The sequence below is a fragment of the Hyla sarda genome, chromosome 3 (assembly GCF_029499605.1).
Source record: "Hyla sarda isolate aHylSar1 chromosome 3, aHylSar1.hap1, whole genome shotgun sequence".
In the NCBI taxonomy this organism is placed as follows: Eukaryota; Metazoa; Chordata; class Amphibia; order Anura; family Hylidae; genus Hyla; species Hyla sarda.
Genome location: NC_079191.1, coordinates 85035957 through 85056102, shown reverse-complemented (window position 1 = coordinate 85056102; position 20146 = coordinate 85035957). Strand labels below are relative to the sequence as shown.

General features: G+C 42.6%; 1 protein-coding gene across 1 annotated transcript in view; it reads right to left on the bottom strand.

The window, feature by feature from the left end:
- Positions 1–20146, bottom strand: part of DNER (delta/notch like EGF repeat containing) — a 272367-nt gene that overhangs the window by 34884 nt on the left and 217337 nt on the right. The window contains exon 9 of the mRNA XM_056564499.1: positions 980–1102. Coding sequence (XP_056420474.1) covers positions 980–1102 — 123 coding nt within the window. The remainder of the gene's footprint in view (positions 1–979; positions 1103–20146) is intronic.

The following is a 20146-nucleotide window of genomic DNA, read 5'->3' as shown; positions in this document are numbered from 1 at the left end:
TGTAAAAACAAAATGTACAATTATGTGCTAGGTAATAAGACATAAGGTAAAACTTCTACTGAAAAGGACTTGGGCTCAGCTTTAGTGATCAGTGCCAGGCAGCTGCTGCAAAGGCTAATAAAGTCATGGGATGTATTAAGAGAGGCATAGAGACCACATAGGTAGCATGGTGTCCAATTTTAGGCACCTGTATTTAAGAAGGACATTGCTAATTTAAGAGGGTGCCTAGGAGGGCGACACAGATAATTAATGGTATGGGAGGATTACAGGACCAAGACAGGTTATCAAGCTTGGGGATATTTAGTTTGGGAAAAAGAAGTCTTAGGGGCGATCTGATTACAATGTACAAATATATGAATGGACTGTATAGAGATCTTTCTAGTGATCTCTTTATACCTAGGCCAGTAACCATGACAAGGGGGCATCCTCTACATCTACAGGAAAGAAGGTTTTACCGTTATCACAGACTGGGATTCTTTACTGTAAGAGTAGTGAGACTATGGAACGCTCTGCCACATGATGGTGTGTTGTCTGACTCAATAACTCAATAAAGAGGAGCCTGGATGTGTTTCTGGAAAATTATAATATTACAGGTTATGGATACTAGATTTATGGACACATAATGCTGATCCAGGGATTTTGATTCTGGTCGCCATATTTGAAGTCAAGAAGGAATTTTTCCTCTGTTATGGGGCAATTGGCATCACCCTTATGTTTATTTTTTTTTGCCTTCCTCTGGATCAACACAGTAGGGTTTTAAGAGTTGAACTTGATGGACACTTGTCCTTTTTTCAACCCTATAAACTATGTAAGAATGATATTGTGTGTTGATATTCTGTTTCCTAATTCACAGTGGAAGAGTCTTATTTTGACATGGAATTTCCAAAAGGAGATAACTTTTTTTTGTAATGTTATTTGAAGCAATCACAGTACTACACAATTATTGTAAGAATTACTTGCCCATGATCCCACACTATACCTTCATATTCTGATGGGCAAAGACACTGGTAGTCATTAACCAGGTCTTTACAAGAAGCTCCATTCTGACATGGGGCTGACAAACACTCGTTGTATTCCTCCTCGCAATACAAGCCATGGTAACCTGCAGGGACAAAAAGAAAAGTTTCACTATTGTTAAAAATTCTGCTGAATGGTCCAGAGTAGCCAAACATTACAATTCAAAGTACAAGGGTATATCTCATCCCATTAAGAAAAAAAAAAACAAAAGCCCCATGACAAGTGTAATGTCCATTTGTAGCTGAAGAGAGTTATCCTACAGCATGAGACTTTGTGGTTTGGAGGATCTTGGTACCTTTCAAAATACAAGTTTTTCTTCTGCACAGTTTGTACAAGTCATGGCACCATTGCCAAGCGACCAACGCACACTGATATTATACATAAAGATACATAAAGTGTACCTGTTATTTAAAAAGAACTTGAAAAAAACAAAAAGTTGGTTACATTAACCTTTGAGACTGACAGGATGATTTTAGAGTTTCTACTGTCGTTATTGAATAATGCCCTACTATTTCTCATTCTCTCCATTTCAAGGAGCAGGGCCAGATAGTAATATTTACTTAAGGTACAGCTGCCCAGAACTTTATGGGTGGTCAGTGATGACTGGGAAGCCTTGATTTATTTTGTGGCACCGTGTGAACTCTCTGTAGGAAGCAGACAGGCTCAGCTTGCATTCTCAGTCCATCAACTAACCATCCATCCATCCATCGCCTGCATCAACTATCCACCGCCCCCACCTTATAAGTCCGTCTTGGTCTCTTTGCTGCTAGAGACGCAATTCTCCTGACAACAGGAGATGGACAGCAGCTTGAAGAGTATAAAACCTAGTGGCCATGACTTTGGGGCTTTTTTATCTGATTATTTTGGTAAATTTACAACTATGTTAGAAATCACATAGGCTATCACATGAAAGGAACTTGCCTGACATGAAAATGAGTATTTGAAGCACCTAGGTGGGCAAAGATGAGGCAATTGTATTTACAAAACAACTAAATCTAAACAAAGATGCTTGCATTGTTGCCGGGATCCGGAGCCCTCAAGTCAAAGAGGTACAAGCTGTAGGGTCACTCTACCTTGTATCTCCATGACTTTTCAAATGTATGAACTGGATTCAAAAGTTAAACAGGGTTTTATCAAAACCGGAGGTAGACTAAAGTCCCATTAGGCATTCCACTTTAACCATATAGATGCTAATTTTCTTCTTTCATTCTTTGTCCATTTTTCTTCCTCTACGCCTCCCCCTAAACTACTGTCCTATCACTTTCCACATCTTTACATGCATGTCTTATGAGATGTAATGAACAACTTGACCTTTCACAAACGGAACATCGTATTGAATAAATCAGATTGATGTAATTCTGTCTTTCATTGGTTTCACAGTCATTTCCTACTAGGGATTATTCATCAACATGTTTAACAGCTCTACTTCATACCCATTTTCCTTTAACTGGATGATGCACCTGTCCTCATAACCATTACCCAGACTACTTTACAACTTTTGCTCGTAATTTTGTTCATTTAACAGGAATTCTTATTATTTAGGTCCTATTCTTTTATTTTTCTAGTTAACAATTAGTTGTTATCATCATTAAACTTTTTAATAAAAAATAAATATAAAATTTAAAAAAAAGTGTATAACATTGATGCTCCTTTATCCACAAGTGCTAAAGATAATTAAGTGGGTGATCCCAAGACTAACCATGTGATCTGTGGGCTGAGACCACCACAGATCACAAAAAAAGGGTCCATTGTCCTCCACGTGAAAGATGCAGCAGTGCACATGCTTGGCTGCATAGTACATTCATTGGTAACAGGATTGCAGAAGATAGCTGAGTGATGTACTTGGCCATCTTTGGTAGTTGTATATATTTCCTCCAATGTCCTATGGAGAGATGAAAGACCAGGGGATCTGCTATAAATCTCTACTATAAGAAAACATGCATGGGATAAGCATAAGGTTATCCTTCATATAAGATAGGGCCAGGGACTATTGATAGGATTCAGATTATTGGGCAGACTAGATGGGCCAAATGGTTCTTATCTGCCGACACATTCTATGTTTCTAAGTCTCCCTTAGTATGAAGGTGAAAATATATTATTTGTCACTTTATCCAAGGATGAATGTTTTCCTCCTATGAAAAGAGCTATGAAACCGGAACAACACTTGCAATACCCTGGCAGTTCAGTGTCACATCACATGGTCACGTGAAGAGGTAATAATAATAAACACTGTCCGCTCCAGTGCCATCAATTTGATCCGCCTTAATCTACTTACCCGTATGACACACTGTCCTGCCTCTACTGATGAATTTTTGGACCCACTGCAGCCAAAAGGTATCTAAGGCCCTTTAACAATGCATGATTATGGGGCAAATGGGCATTCCTAGGAACACTTGCTCCCAGTCATAAGGCTGTGTAAAAGTGCCAGCAATCAGCCAACAAATGAGCAAACAACTGTTCGTTGGCTGATCGGGTCCTGTGAGGCCATAAATATTCAGGACAGGTGTCTGTGTCCCCCCCCCCAACAGCTTTCTATAACAGCAATGGGCCAACCACTCACCTTTTTTTGTCCATAATATAGTTCAGACTTTCATCTAACTATGCAACTATGAATAGACCTCCCTCTTTTCAAAAGCCCTATAGCCTCCATATGGATTGCCTAGGTGGTGTATATACCTATAGGTGGAGTGCTGAGATTTTACAAGAACGCACAGAAAGAAACTGCATCATTTCTACTGGTTCCAGCAGAATAATAAGAGTTGCACTTGCAGTACTTACTGTCTATGCCATCAATGAAAGGTTTTATGTGAACTTATTATTCGCTAACTAGGCTAGGGTGAACATGTAAGCTTTAGAAAAGATCATTAGAAAAAGATCACTGTGCTGCTGCTATAGACCTGTCATGTCAGACTCCAGGCAATCTGATGTGACTATACCCTGCCTAGCAGAAAGAGCTCAAAGAAGAAAGGCCAGCAAAGAAGAGAGATCAGCAGCAGATCAAGGCAGAGCAGCAGAGTCAATAGAAACAGAGCAAATGGAAACAGCCAGTCAATGGAAACAGAGGAAGCACAAGCCAAATGAAAGCGAGAGGAATCAGTGCCAGTATGAGACTAAAGAGCACTGCAAGAGGAAGGGTAATAGCTGGAGACGAAAGGTGTGAACATAAAGAGGAGATTCTACACTGCCTGAATGATAAGCATGCAACAGCTCCATCCAGGTATTATAAATAACCTTAAAGGGGTACCACACTGGCCAGCGTTCGGAAGGAAACTTTCCGAAAGCAGTTTTCGCTCTGCGGCGGTCGGCCACGCCCCTCGTAACATCATGGCCATGCCCCCTCAATACAAGTCTATGGGAGGGGGCGTGACAGTCCCCTCCCATAGACTTGCATTGAGGGGGCAAGGCTGTGATGTCACGAGGAGCATGGCCAACCACCGCAGTGCGAAAACAGCTTTCGGAACATTTACTTTGGAACGCTGGCCAGTGAAGTACCCCTTTAAGGGTTGTCTTGTAAAAGCCATGACCATATGCCCTAAGTCATAGAGGAGAGGTCTGGAGCCCCTGGTCCTTCCAAGAATTACATGGTTGGCCAGTCATTTGAATAGCCAAGTAAAGCTACATTTCACATGCAGTAGCTGCTGTGGGTAAAATATTTAGTCAGACGCGGCTTTCTCTCATCATAAGAGCCAAGGGTCAGTGAAGCCAGACTTGTATGACAGGCTTCTATTAAGTGGTTTTCATGAGGCAGCCACTTTCAAAGAAATCTCTGCCTTTGAAAAATCATTTCACAGGTAAAATCTACTGACCTTGTACATTTACTTGTTTCATTTACTTATACTGATTTTGTCCTCCGTGTCATTTTTTATGCCATTCATGTCAAAAGAAAAAATTCCTCTCATTTCTTTTATATGCGGATTATTTCCTCTCAGCAGACAGTCATGTATCTGAGGAGAATTTTGTTGGCAGATCCTATTGATCTATGGGGATTCCTGGTGCTTGCCTAACACTCTCCCAATAGAGAACAAAATAATCAGACATGTTAGATTTTAACCTGCCTGATGCTGCGCTCCTTCAGGGGATGATTGGCATCAGAGGTGTCTGGAAGCCACAGATCCTCCCCTTACCGAAATAAACATGCACACTTCACACTTCGATCAGCCAACTTGGCCATGTTACTGTCATTCGAATCCCCACAATACATTGCTTTCTGGCAAGACAGAAATCCAGAATTATTTGTCATTTGGCTTCATGATGGAGTGAGAAATAATACCTAAATACAAATCAGTAGATGATAAGATAAACATCAGGGGTGTCCTCTTTAAAGGGTACTCTGCCGGTAAAACATCTCATCCCCTAACCAAAGGATAGGGGATAAGATGTATAATCGCAGAGGTCCCGCCTCCGAGGAGTGGAGTGGAGTTCGCTCCATGCACAGATGACTGAAGTGCCATGCCGGAGATCGTGGGGGGCAAGCCGCTGGGGACATCTTATCCTTATGCTGGCATGAAGTCATAAAGGATCTGTTGGAAATATCTTGGTACTAGATTACAGAAAGCCATAAGAGATTCATGCCTCAACAGGTCGTGGCTTTTCTCTACACCAGTATTTTCCAACCAGTGTGCCTTCAGCTACTGCAAAACAACAACTCCCAGCATGCTCGGACAGCCGTTGGCTGTCCAGGCATGCTGGGAGTTGTAGTTTTGCAACAGCTTAAAGGGGTACTCCGGTGAAAAACTTTTTTTTTTTAAATCAAGTGGTGCCAGAAAGTTAAACAGATTTGTAAATTACTTCTATTAAAAAAATCTTAATTCTTTCTATACTTAATAGCTGCTGAATACTACAGTGGAAATTATTTTCCGTTAGAAACACAGAGCTGTCGGCTGACATCAAGAGCACAGTGCTCTCTGCTGACATCTCTGTCCATTTAAGGAACTGTCCAGAGTTAAAGGAAATCCCCATAGCAAACATATGCTGTTGAGGACAGTTCCTAAAATAGACAGAGATGTCAACAGAGAGCACTGTGTTCGTGATGTCAGCAGAGAGCTCTGTTTTTCAAAAAGAAAAGAATTTCCGCTGTAGTATTCAGCAGTTAATAAGTACAGGAAGGATTAAGATTTTTTAATAGAAGTAATTTACAAATCTTTTTCATGCTCTCTCAAATGTTTGATCCATGACTCTGTCCTGGCTGAGCACCCCACAAGCAGCGACATACATACACACCTGTTCCATCAAGAGCGAATATCAGGCTGCATGGTTGGCTGTGCCGAACGCTGTTTCTCACTACAAGCATTAATTTACAAATCTGTTTAACTTTCTGGCACCACTGGTTTTTCACCGGAGTACCCCTTTAAGGTACACTGGTTGGGAAACACTGCTCTATACAGTAAAACATTAGTTTTAATGTTATGGGTCATCAGTGCATAGCTATGCTTGGAAATCTATGCTACTAGCCATCTCAGAAAGATTTTAATTTTGTAGAGGCCGTCGAAATTCTCTTTAGGGTTTTTGTTATTTATTGAAAAAGAAATCATTCAATATAAAATGACTGTTCTAACCAGGTTCTGGCACACTGGGATATCCTTGGAAACCACATGTAAGAGTGTAGTTACAGAGAGATATAGAGTTCCCTCTCACCAGTTTGTAGGTCAATCCCACAGAGCTCAGATGTTCTTTTACTCTCTCTGTATTATGTAAGTGCAGCAATTTATTTCAGCAGAAGTGCTGAGATTACCTGATGGATTCCCTGAGGACTGGATATATGTGCTGGCATTGACATAACAGTTACTGCCCACCCGGGCTCCAGCCTCGTGGTCCCTGTAGAAGTCATGCGCTCTTATAATCTGCAGTTCATTTTACAAGATGCAAGCACTTTTAATAAACTGGAAATATGTTATGAGACCTGGGTACTCCTTCTGCTTGTAATTGTGAAGAGGTCTGATATATTTAATACCTATTTATGATTAAAGGGGTTCTCCAACCACAGGACAGACAATCAATATTAGAACAGCAGGGGTCTGACTCCCAGTTTTGATGCTGGTCAACTATTATAGGGGGCTGTATAACTTGTGTGACTGCTGCAGCCTCTTTAATATTTACAGTGAAATCTCTCAAAAAGACCACCCCTTGTCCACATCAGATTTCCTGTGACCAATTTTTAGTTCCACCATAGAATATACATTCTTTTGAGAAGTTTTCACATAAAGGGAGGCAGGTCAGAATAGAAAATAATGTGAACTCAAGTTTGTAAAAATGTATCCGCTATACTGTGGATAGGGGATAAGTGTCTGATCATGGGGGTCTGACTGCTGGGATCCCCGGTAATCTCCAGAACGGGGCCTGACTCACCTCTTTTGGCGCTCTGGCCCAAACCTTCTGAGATGAACTGGTCTCACGAGAGAGGGGCCACCAGCTGCAGCTTAGTTGTCTATCACTCCCGAGACCAATTTGTATCAGGGGGGAAAGTTGGGCCCCATTCTGGAGATGGGACCCCCTGAGATCAGACATTTATTCCCATTCCACAGTATAGGGAATAAGTTTTCATAAACTGGAGTTTCTCTTAAATGGATAAAAAAAAATGTAATCACTTCCCTTGTCAGTCATCCAATAATATGGCTGATCAGTGTACTGAAGTACAGTTACATAGTGTACATGGAATATCACACACTGTACAATAAGTAATCTATTTCTACAATAGAAAATGCTCATTAATTCCGGAACAATTTGCAACAAAAAACTAGTTAACATACTGTGCACCCCATTTATTATTTGTTTTACACTTTTCCAATGCACTTGACAATGGACAAATTGTCGTGGCTTTATATTGCTATTATTAAAAAAAAAAAGAGAGAGACATGTCAAAGGTTTTGATAGGTTGGGGTCTTGGTGCTGAGACCCCATTGATCACAAGAATGAACAAGAATGAACAGGGAAAAGTCCTCAGCTGAGCACTTGTTCTCCCCGCCATCTCTTCTTTGCAGAAGACGGATTCTATAGAAAATCTATGTACCCATTTCTCACAGTAAGGAGACGCCGGGGGAACAAGTGCTCAGCTAAGCACTAGTCCCCATTCATTCTAGCCATTGGGGATTCTGCACAAAGTTGTTTTAAATGACAGTAATTATTTTAAGATATAACACTGTGTGCCACCATTGTGTGTAAGCCAACTAAGAGGTGGTGTAAGTTTATGCTATGTAGCCTGAGCCACTGTGATAAATCTGGTGCATTTATAGACTCTCTAGTCTATGTTTACACTGTCCAAGAATTAGACGGTTTTAGTAAATATCTTTTGTCATTTTTTATAAACTGAATAATCTTATCCATGATGGCCACAGAGCTGATGTGTATTATTATGATAATATACAATATCTCATATGTCCACTAGGTGGTATGAGACAGAATCATTTATCCAGCTTCAAAAACAACATTTTTGCAGAAGTCTGAATTGAAAAAAAAAATAACATATTGGTATCACAAAGCACAAACTTGGCATTGATTCTAAATGTCAATTGGCACAGGGTAACACATTGGTTCTATTCCTGTTTTAGTGATTTGGTGTACAAAAATGTTAATATGACAACATATCATTGGGGATCGACATAAGTCAGGTGCCCCCAGACTGCAGTTGATCCTCCATGCTAATCCAGGCTGCTTAACATTCCTCTCATGATCAAATCTTCAAACCAGCACAAAGACCCTGACCCGGTGTGGGTGCTAATGGAGGAACCTTTTATACCAAAGCGCTGTATAAGTGACTCACAAACACAATCGTCCGCCACAGCAGGGGTAAAGGAAGGCAGTACAGTAAGGCAATGCTAAATAATCCCAGGGACATTCCATTCACGTCAGTGGCACATTCAGAAATGACCTAGCAGGCAATTGTTCAATGAATGCACAATTCTGCTCAGTGCCTCCATCATTATATCACTCTTATCCTAAACTCTTTCCATAACTCCTCCAGGACTATATCTTCCTTTATCACTGCAGTACTATGTAGAATATGGCATATTTTCTATTCTATTATTTGTAATCCACAAATTATTTTTATTAGCCCTGATGCAAATGCTTAGGGTTGGTTCCTGCTGTGTATTTTGGCAGTAAATAAGCATGTATTCCGTTCCAAATCTGCCTGTAAATCACCTCCAAAACACCCTCATTGATTTAAATAAGAACTACACATCCCTGTTCACATGGCATGTACTGACTGATTTAAAACATGTGTAATAGTATGGACTACCAGCATCACATACAGTGGTTCTCCGCAGCCTTAGGCAATGTTCACACGACGGAATGTCAGCACGGAACATTACAGTGCGGACATTCCGCAAACTGCGTGTGCCAGCGCTAGGACCACACAGGAATGTGCCGTTTCATGTGTTTATTCTTTTTGCGAACACCGAAAATGGAATTTCTGTGCTGGAAACATCTGGCACAGAAATTCCGCTGTGTGCACAGTGCAGCAGAATCCCATAGAATTCATCAGGATTCTACTGCAATGGAATTTCTTTGCCGAATTCCAATTTGGCATGGGAATTCTGACATCTGAACATGCCTTAGTTGTACATACTAGAGATATGGAGAAATAAACTACCCAAAATTCCAAAGCCAAACCCTATGGATATGCCAAAGTAACAAATCAGGCTACCTGAACACGTGGGTAGGTAAAATAGATGAAACATTTGAAGGGCAATTGGGATATCTACCTAGAGATGATTAAGTGTCCCAGTGCCTATATTCCAGCTACAAGGCATGTGAAGTCATGAGGCAGACAGAAACTCTTTTCCTCCTGAATAAATGTGTGTATAGGGTACTGTGAGTTTTCCGTTCAGGAAAACGCTGTTCACTGAATGCATTGAAATAGTGGGACAGGAACGGAGAAAAAAAACCTGCAAGCTGTAATATTTTCTCTTTGCTCAAAGCCTGCAAAACAATGGACACCAGGTGAAAACCCAGAGGATAGAATGTGCAATATACGTTGAACAAGTTTTTTTTACACTTAAACAGAGCTCCCAAATGCAGATGTGTATGAGGCCTAATTTTCCCATAATATCATACGCTGAGGTATTAGAAGAGTGTAAGGGTTGAAAATCTGCACACTGTGTAAAGATGACTAATGCATTGGTCACATGGTCCCCAGCTCGTTTCTATGCAGAAACTTCTAGAAGACTGTGGAAAGAGTACGTAGTCCTGCCCCTTTCTCCAGAGGGCTGGATTCAAACCAGTCAGAGCTCTTTTGCACCTTGTGAGAAAAATGAATTTTATAACATAGCAATCCACAAAATGATTTATACATCAAAGTAGTCTTGGGGAAAGTTGATCCCATAAAGGCTATAGGGACAATGGAGTATGATCAGAGATTGAGCAAAGACTGTAGGAGCTGGCAACCACTTTAGAAGGCACCTGTCTGGATACCAGAAGGAAGGCATAATTACCAGTGAAATAACAGAAGTATAGGTTAGCCTTGGGGTTAGGAAAATAGCAAACACAAGAAAGGCTAAGTCACCAAGCCATATTATTAGTTATGTATTATGCATTAACATAAAAGGTATGGCCTTGTGTACAACAGAAGGGGTAAATGGAGGGACACATCTTCAAGATGGTGGTAGGACGTATGTATAGTAACATCGATAAAGACAAACCAATATCTTGAAATGTTGAGGAATTGAAACATAAAATATATTAGCAGCAGAACCTTTATACAGATAAGGGCTGTGAAAAGAAGAGATGAGCGAATCGAAGCTGACGAACCCGAATTTTTTAAGAATTTCAGGATAACTTCGATTAGCAACGAATGCGAATATCTCCGCGATTCTATCACACGAATTGCTTCATTAAACTCTGATTACCGCGGTGAAGTTTAAAATGGCAGATCCACATGTCAGGACATGGGGCAAGGAACGCTGGGAAGGTAAGGTGGGAAGGCAGGTAGACGGGATGACCCTGAATCACATGCAGCATGCAGCCTACCAACAGCCAGTCATCACTGTGATGTCACAGCCCTATATATTCAGCTGCCATTTTCCGGCTCGTCATTTCATTCATTACACTGCAGAGAGATAGGACGGACATCGCTGTGTGTGTGTTACACAGAAAAGCTTTTTGCAGCAGCGTTTCCCCTCTTAGTCACATCAGCCTTCTGTAGGACACAGAACACAGCGTTTTTGCACAGAAATTAATTCTTACTGCAGAGATTAACCCCTCAGCCACAGTGAACAGCACTGTATTACAGAGAGAGGCAGAGAGCTGTATGTTGACTAAGCTGCAGAAACGTTTTTCAGTGGAGGGCGAAATAATTTTTTAGGGCAAATCTGTGTCTATGTTCCACAACAACTGGTCTGCTGGTTATACTTGTCTGCAGACTGTATAATCCATACCCAGCAGTCCATTCCTAATAGTATTTGAGAGAGAGACTTTTTGCAATTTTGGATTTAGTACATAGTTACTGTTTCTGAAGCACTTGTGTACTGCTGGTGTTGTGGGCAATTGTTTTTTTTTGTTTTTTTTAGTGTACTGTAGTATATTTTTCTGCCCTCATAAGTGCATGCCACATATCTACATCTAAGTGGTGTATTATTTTGTACCTGTTAATCTGTAAAGGTCCTACATACTGTGAAAGGACAGCCAAAAGTAATCACCGGTTGGTGTTTTACTCAAATCATTTTTGAAGCGTACAGTAGCGCATTTTTCTGCCCTCATAAGTGCATACCAAATACCTACATCTAAGTAGTGTACTATTTTGTACCTGGTAAACTCTTAAGGGCCTAGATACTGTGAAAGTCCAGGCAAAAGTAATCACTGGCTGGTGTTTTACTAAAATACATGTTTTATGCGTACTGTAGCGCATTTTTTTGCCCTCATAATTGCATACCACAGTATTGTACTCCCCTCATATACGCAATAATTATGTCAGGCAGAGTAGTGCCAGGACGTGCAGTGTAGTGGCAGAGGCCTAAATTAATCAGGCGCAGGCAAAGGTCGCAGCAGAGTAGGGGCATGTGGCAGCCGGAGTCGCAGCGAGAGGTCTGAGCTCCCGGTGTCAGCTAGCAGTCGTGTCTCGACCAGCAACCCAGCAGCCGTGATTGATCGGTTCACTTGGTCATCCACTTCATGCCAAGTGACATCAGACACACCCAGTCAGTCGGTGGGTTCCTCAGACTTAACCCTCAGTTGGCATGGCCCTCATGCTGCTGCTGCCACCACAAGGCTCTGTCATTGTGCTGCTCTATGGTCTCCTCATGCTAATGCTACCACCTCCAAGCTCTGTCATTGTGCCACCATATGGTCTCCTCATGCTGATGCTGCCACCTCCAAGCTCTCTAATTGTGCTGCTCTATGGTCTCCTCATGCTGATGCTGCTGCTCCCACTCTGTCATTGTGCCACCACGTGATTTCTTCATGCTGATGCTACCGCCTCCACGCTCTGTCATTGTGCCACCATATGGTCTCCTCATGCTGATGCTGCCACCTCCAAGCACTAATTGTTCTGCTCAATGGTCTCCTCATGCTGATGCTATTGCCTCCATGCTCTGTCATTGTGCCGCCATATGGTCTCCTCATGTTGATGCTGCCACCTCCAGGCTCTCTTATTGTGTTGCTCTATGGTCTCCTCATGCTGATGCTACCACATCCAGGCTCTCTCATTGTGCTGCCATTGATACTGCAAAACATAATTAAGGTGCTGGTCCCCAGTTTCAGAAATTCCTCTGCATTAGGGTCACTTTCAGGACTTCTGATGCTGCTGCCACCTCCAGGCTGTCTCATTCAGCCACTATAAGGTCTCCTCACGCTTCAGCCACCTCCAGGCTCTGTCATTGTGCTGCCATGTGACTCCTTGTTAGATTTGGTCCTTTGTACCCACACACCGGGGCCCGGGACACTACAACTTGGGAGTGTTAGCTAAAATTTTCATTTCAAAATCTTGAATTTCAAAGGTCTCCTCATGCTTCTGCCAACTCCAGGGTGTGCCATTCAGACACTTTATGGTCTCCTCATGCTGCCACAAACTCCAGGCAGTCATTTAGCCACTATATGGTCTCTTCTCATGCTTCAGTCAACTCCAGGCTGTGCCATTCAGATACTATATGATTTACTGATGCTGCTGGGCCTGGGCCTAAAAAAATGTTATGGTAGCACTAGCTAGTTTTGCATTCACTTCTAGGCCGTGAAAGAGAGAGAGGTGGTATCTGGTAACTATAAAAGCAAGTACACTAAGCGATTGTTTGAGCTAGTGATTGTGTGTTAGTATACAAGAGTGTGAAGTATACAAGTGAGTGTAAGTATAAAAGTTAGAGGGACTTAAAATTAAGGGACTTTAAATTCACAGAGTTTAATTGAAATATTAGATTTTTTTTTTACTGTTCATTTTTGCAATCCCCAAATCTAATAAGGCCTTCATGTTGGAAAAGGCAGTCCAGTGTGCATCTTGCACAATGTATGCAATCCTTGAACAGAAATTTGAGAGTGCATATTGTTGTGTGAGATGTGTGCGAGTTGTTCATTTGGAAACCCAGATCCTGGATCTAGAGGAGAAACTGGCAACACTGAGACGCATTGACAACTTGGAGAGGAGTCTCCTGCTCACTGAGCAAGTACTCTCTGGGGTAGAGGTGGGGGAGGATAGTGGGACAGAGGTGCAGGACAGTCAGGCAGCTAGCTGGGTTACAGTTAGAAAACGGGGTAGAGGGAAAAGTATCAGGGAGGCTAGTCCTGATATGGCACACCCCAACAAGTTTGCCTGGTTGGCAGATGAGGGGGATGCCATTTCAGAGCTAGCAGTACTGCAGCAGGTCTCTGCCTCTGACCGCCAGGGGGGTGTCTGCTCCAGTAAGGAGGGAGGGAGGAGTGCAGGGCAGGCCAGACAGGTACTGGTAGTGGGGGACTCAATTATTAGGGGGACAAACAGGGTGATCTGTCACAAAGACCGGGATCGCCGAACAGTGTGTTGTCTTCCTGGCACTCAAGTTCAGCACATCATGGATCGGGTTGGCAGGTTGCTGGGTGCGGCTGGAGATGACCCAGCAGTCATGGTACATATTGGCACCAATGACAAAGTAAGAGGTAGGTGGAGTGTCCTTAAAAATGATTTCAGGGACTTAGGCCGCAAGCTTAAGGAAAGGACTTCCAAGGTAATATTTTCTGAAATATTACCTGTACCAAGAGCCACACCAGAGAGGCAGCGGGAGATTAGGGAGGTAAACAAGTCGCTCAGACTCTGAGGAGAATTATGACATAGGTGGTATAACAGACTTGGTTGGACGATAGCTGTGCCTGGGCGGTCAACATACAGGGTTATAGTCTATTCAGGAAGGATCGGACAAAAAGAAAAGGGGGAGGAGTTTGCCTTTATGTAAAGTCCAGTCTGAAGGCCGCACTGCGGGAGGATATATGGGAGGGAAACGATAATGTGGAGTCACTATGTGTAGAAATATATGGAGATGAAAATTAAAAAATATTCTGACAGGGGTTTGCTATAAGCCACCAAACATAATGGAAGAGGCAGAAGATCAACTACTGAAGCAAATAAACAAGGCAGCAAATCATAATGATGTGATAATAATGGGGGACTTTAACTATCCTGATATAAACTGGAGACTGAGACCTGTGAATCTCATAAAGGAAACAGGTTTTTGACTATAGCTAAAGAAAATTATCTGTCCGAAATGGCCAGAGGGAGTGCCCTACTGGACTTAATATTAACCAACGTACCTGACAGAGTAACTAATGTGCAAGTAGAAGGACACCTAGGAAATAGTGATCACAATATAATATATTATACTTTTCTTCAATAAGGGAATCTCTTGAGGGGCCACAAAAACAATGAACTTTAGGAAGACAAAGTTTGATCAACTCAGAGAAGTCCTTAACAATATAAATTGGGATAATGTCCTCAGAAACAAGAATACTGACACTAAATGGGAGACTTTAAAAAATATCTTAAATTCTCACTGTAAGATGTATATACCTTATGGGAATAGAAGGGTCAGAAATAAAAGAAAACCAATATGGATGAATAAAAATGTTAAGGGGGCAATAAATGACAAAAATAAAAGCATTTAAACTACTAAAACAGGACGGCAGTGAAGCAGCATTAAAAAGCTATAGAGCAAAAAGGTAAAATGTAAAAAAAAAAAAAAAAAATGTAAAAAAACAAAAGCCACAAAAATAGAGACAGAAAGACTCATTGCCAAAGAGAGTAAAACTAACCCCAAAATGCTCTTTAACTATATAAATAGCAAAAAGGTTAAAAATTAAAGTGTTGGCCCTTTAAAAAATGATGAGGAAGAAATTATAAACGGGGATCAGGAAAAAGCAAATATATTAAACAAATTCTTCTCCACTGTATTCACCAAGGAAAAAGAAATGCCAGGTGAAATACAGCGAGATAAGGTAAACTCCCCAATACAGGTCACCTGTCTAACCCAGGAAGAAGTACAGTGCTGCCTACAAAAAATCTAAATAGACAAATCGCCAGGTCCAGATGGCATCCACCCCTGTGTTCTAAAGGAATTAATTAATGTAATAGACAGACCCCTATTTTTAATATTCAGGGACTCTACAGTAACAGGGACTGTTCCCCAGGACTGGCGCATGGCAAATGTGGTGCCAATATTTAAAAAGGGGTCAAAAGGTGACCCCGGGAATTATAGACCTTTTAGTTTAACCTCTGTTGTATGTAAATTGTGAGGTTTTTCTAAGGGATGCTATTTTGGAATATCTTGATAAAAATAAATGTATGACTCCATATCGGCATGGATTTATGAGGGATCGGTCCTGTCAAACTAACCTGTTCAGCTTTTATGAGGAGGTGAGCGCCAGACTGGACGAGGGGGAATCGCTGGATGTCGTATACCTGGATTTTTCCAAAGCATTTGATACGGTGCCACATAAAAGGTTGGTGCATAAAATGAGAAGGATGGGGCTGGGGGGAGAATGTGTGCAAGTGGGTAAGTAACTGGCTCAGTGAAAGGAAACAGGGTGGTTATTAATGGAACTTATTCTGGATAGGTTGAAGGTTTGAGCTGGGACGTGGCAGTGAGGTTAAACACTGATAAATGTAAGGTAATGCACATGGGGAGGATAGATCCGGGCTGGGATTATGTATTAAATGGGAGAACACTTGGGACGACTGATGTGGAAAAGGACTTGGGAGTCTTAGTTAATAGTAAATTTAGCTGTAGTGACCAGTGTCGAGCAGCTGCTGCCAAGGCAAATAAAATCATGGGGTGCATCAATAGGGGCATAGATGCCCACGACAAGGAAATAATTCTACCGCTGTACAAATCACTAGTCAGACCACACATAGAATACTGTGTACGGTACTGGGCACCAGTGTACAAGAAAGATATAGTGGAGCTGGAGAGGGTTCAAAGACGGGCAACCAGAGTAATATGGGGAATGGGAGGACTACAGTACCCAGAAAGATTATCAGAATTAGGGTTATTTAGTTTAGAAAAAAGAAGGCTTAGGGGAGACCTAATAACTATGTATAAATATATCAGGGGACCGTACAGAGATCTTTCCCATGATCTATTTATACCCAGGACTGTATCTATAACAAGGGGACATCCGCTACGTCTAGAGGAAAGAAGGTTTCTACACAAGCACAGATGGGGGTTCTTTACTGTAAGAGCAGTGAGACTATAGAATTTTCTGCATGAGGAGGTGGTCATGGTGAACTCTGTAAAAGAATTTAAAAGGGGTCTGGATGCATTTTTGGAGAATAATAACATCGCTGGTTATGGATTCTAGATCAATATCAACTCACTAGGGACTCATTAGGGTTATAGGTTGAACTTGATGGACATTGGTCTTTTTTCGACCTTATGAACTATGTTACTAGCTATGATAAATATTAAATTTATATTTTAAAATTCATCTTTTAATCTTAGGGATTGTGAAGCCCTAGTGTATACTCATGGTGCTGCCAGCTCCACGCTGTGTCATTCAGCCACTATATGGTCTACTCATGCTGCCAACACCTCCACGCTGTGTCATTCAGCCACTATATGGTCTCCTCAAGCTGCCAACACCTCCACGTTGTGTCATTCAGCCACTATATGGTCTCCTCATGCTGCCAACACCTCCACGCTGTGTCATTCAGCCACTATATGGTCTCCTCATGCTGCCAACACCTCCAGGCTTTGTCATTCAGCCACTATATGGTCTCCTCATGCTGCCAACACCTCCACGCTGTGTCATTCAGTCACTATATGGTCTCCTCAAGCTGCCAACACCTCCAGCTAAGTGAATTCCACAGAAACATACAGATGACTTACTGGCTCACTATGGCGGGTACAGAGCTCAGAGCGTTTCCCCTTACCCCTCCATGCTGCCAACAGTCAGCGGAGCACGGCAGCTGAAAGGTGACAGGGCAGCACAGCAATAACCGGGCAGGAAGAGAGAGGGGGAGAGATACATCTTCCGTCCCTGGCCGGATCTTTTAGCAGCCGCTTAAAGTGACAGTGTCCCGGGACTACCTGCAGGTCGGCACTCTCTCGCATGCCACTCAAATGCACCCTGCGTGCCATGAGTGGCATGCGTACCAGGGGTTGCCGACCCCTGCACTATATGGTCTCCTCATACTGATGTCACCTCCAGGCTCTGTCATTGTGCTGCTCTGTGGCAGTGATTCTAATAGCGATGCCTGTAATCTGCATGTTATTCTGAATAACAGTATTATTTCACTACCCCAGCACACTCCATATGCGTGTTAAAGCGAAGCAAAGTGTTCTACACCTCTATTTAGGCTCTCTGTAGGCCAGAAATAGCCGTTTTTAATATAGATTTGCCGCGAATAAATTCAACCCTAAACAAATTTGCCAAATCGGCCGAATCAGATTTTTCAAAAGTTCGCTCAACTCTACTGAGAACCATTACCAACAAGTTAGATCAAACCCGTTTTAAAACAGATAAAGCAATATCATCTAAACTTCAATACAAAAACTTCTTTCAAGCCTTTCAAAAGGATCCAGAGTGAACAGAAATGTTATGTAGACCCCTGTGGTGAATAAACTAAATAAGTTTTTCCACTGAAGTCTGGATGCTGTCGCCTAATCTGTTTTATCTGCATATGCTAAAGAAAGAGCAGAGATGTGCGACCTCTGTGCTTGCAGAGGACACATTAGCCATCTTTGTTAAAGGGGTACTCCGGTGGGAAACTTTTTTTTTTTAAATCAACTGGTACCAGAAAGTTACAGATTTGTAAATTACTTCTATTAAAAAATCTTAATCCTTCCAGTACTTATTAGCTGCTGAATACTACATAAGAAATTATTTTATTTTTGGAACACAGAGCTCTCTGCTGACATCACGGCACAGTGCACTCTGCTGACATCTCTGTCCATTTTAACCTGTTGGGGACCACAGGCGTAAGGGTATGCCCTTGTACTTAAGGACCAAGGGCATACCTGTACGCCCGTGGGAATTTTGATCCCCAACGGGGATCAGACCGGGATGTCTGCTGAAATCATTCAGCAGGCATCCCGTGCAAATGGTTGGGGGGGGGGGGGGTCCTGAGACCCCCCCATGTGGGCCATCAATTCAGATCTGCAAAATAGGGATGATCGGAGCTGTCAGAGACATCCCCGATCATCCTGAAGGATAGGAGTGAGGTGGCAGGGGTGCCACCTTCTCCTATCCCCTGCAATTGGCCGGTCAGGATTGACCGGAGAATTGCAGGGCAGGGATGAAAGTTCATTTCCCCTGCTCTGCCCGCCCATGGATGTCGGGGCAGAGCGGGGGAAAGATGGCGGTGATGGTGCGGGGGCCGTGGATGCAGCGGGGACCAGCGGCAGTTACCTCCGATCAGGGCACGGGGACCAGGACCGGTGGCTGACAGGAGGCGGCAGGCAAGTGGCGGCGGTGTCAGATGCAGCTGTAAAGATCGCCATAAAGTGATCTTCACTGATGTATCTAGGAGTTTCAAAACTACAACTCCCAGCATGCCCAGACAGCCTTTGCCCAGACAGTCCAGGCATGCTGAGAGTTGTAGTTCTGTAACATTTGGCCCTTCAGATGTTGCAGAACTAAAACTCCCAGCATGCCTGGACAGTCTCAGCATGCTGGGAGTTGTAGTTCTGCAACATCTGGAAGGGCACTGTTTGGAGACCACTATACAGTAGTGTCCAACCTGTAGCGCTCCAGATGTCAATTCAAAGCATGCCGAGATTGTCCAGGCATGCTGGGAGTTGTAGTTCGGCAACATCTGGCCGTTCAGATGTTGCCGAACTACAACTCCCAGCATGCCTGGGCATGCTTGGAGTTGAAGTTTTGCAACATCTGGAGGCACACTGGTTGGGAAACATTGTCTGTTTCCTAACTCAGTGTTTCCCAACCCATGTGCCTCCTGCTGTTGCAAAACTATAACTCCCAGCATGCACTGACAGACCATGCATGCTGGGAGTTGTAGTTTTGCAACAGATGGAGGCACATGGGTTGGGAAACACTGAGTTAGGAAACAGACAGTGGTGCGGAAACACTGCGGTAGTCTGTTACCTAACTCAGTGTTTCCCAATCCCAACCAGTGTGCCTCCAGCTGTTGCATAACTACAACTCCCAGTGTATGCTGGGAGTTGTAGTTTTAAACCCCACCCGTGAATGTACAGGGTACATTCACATGGGCGGGGGTTTAGAGCAAGTTTGAAAACCCCCGCCCATGTGAATGTACCCTAAAAAAACACTACACTACACTTACCCTAAATAAAGAGTAAAACACTACATATACACTACACCCTAACAGTGTCCCCCCTCCCAATAAAAATTTAAAGCGTCTTGTACGTCAGTTTTTCCAAAACGGAGCCTCCAGCTGTTACAAAATAACAACTCCCAGTATTGCCGGACACCCATTGGCTGTCCAGGCATGTTGGGAGTTTTGCAACAGCTGGAGGCACCCTGTTTGGGGAAAATTGACGTACAGTATTTTTGGTGGAGGAGGCAAGTGTAACGCTTGCATCCGAGTACACACCTATGAAAATCCCTAGGGCCACATGTGGAGTATTTCCATACTCGGGAGAAATTACACTACAAATCTTTGGTGGCTTTTTCTCCTTTTACCCCTTATGAAAAGGAAAAGTTGTGGTCTACACCAGCCTGTTAGTGTAATTTATTTTTTTTTTTTTACACTAACATGCTGGTG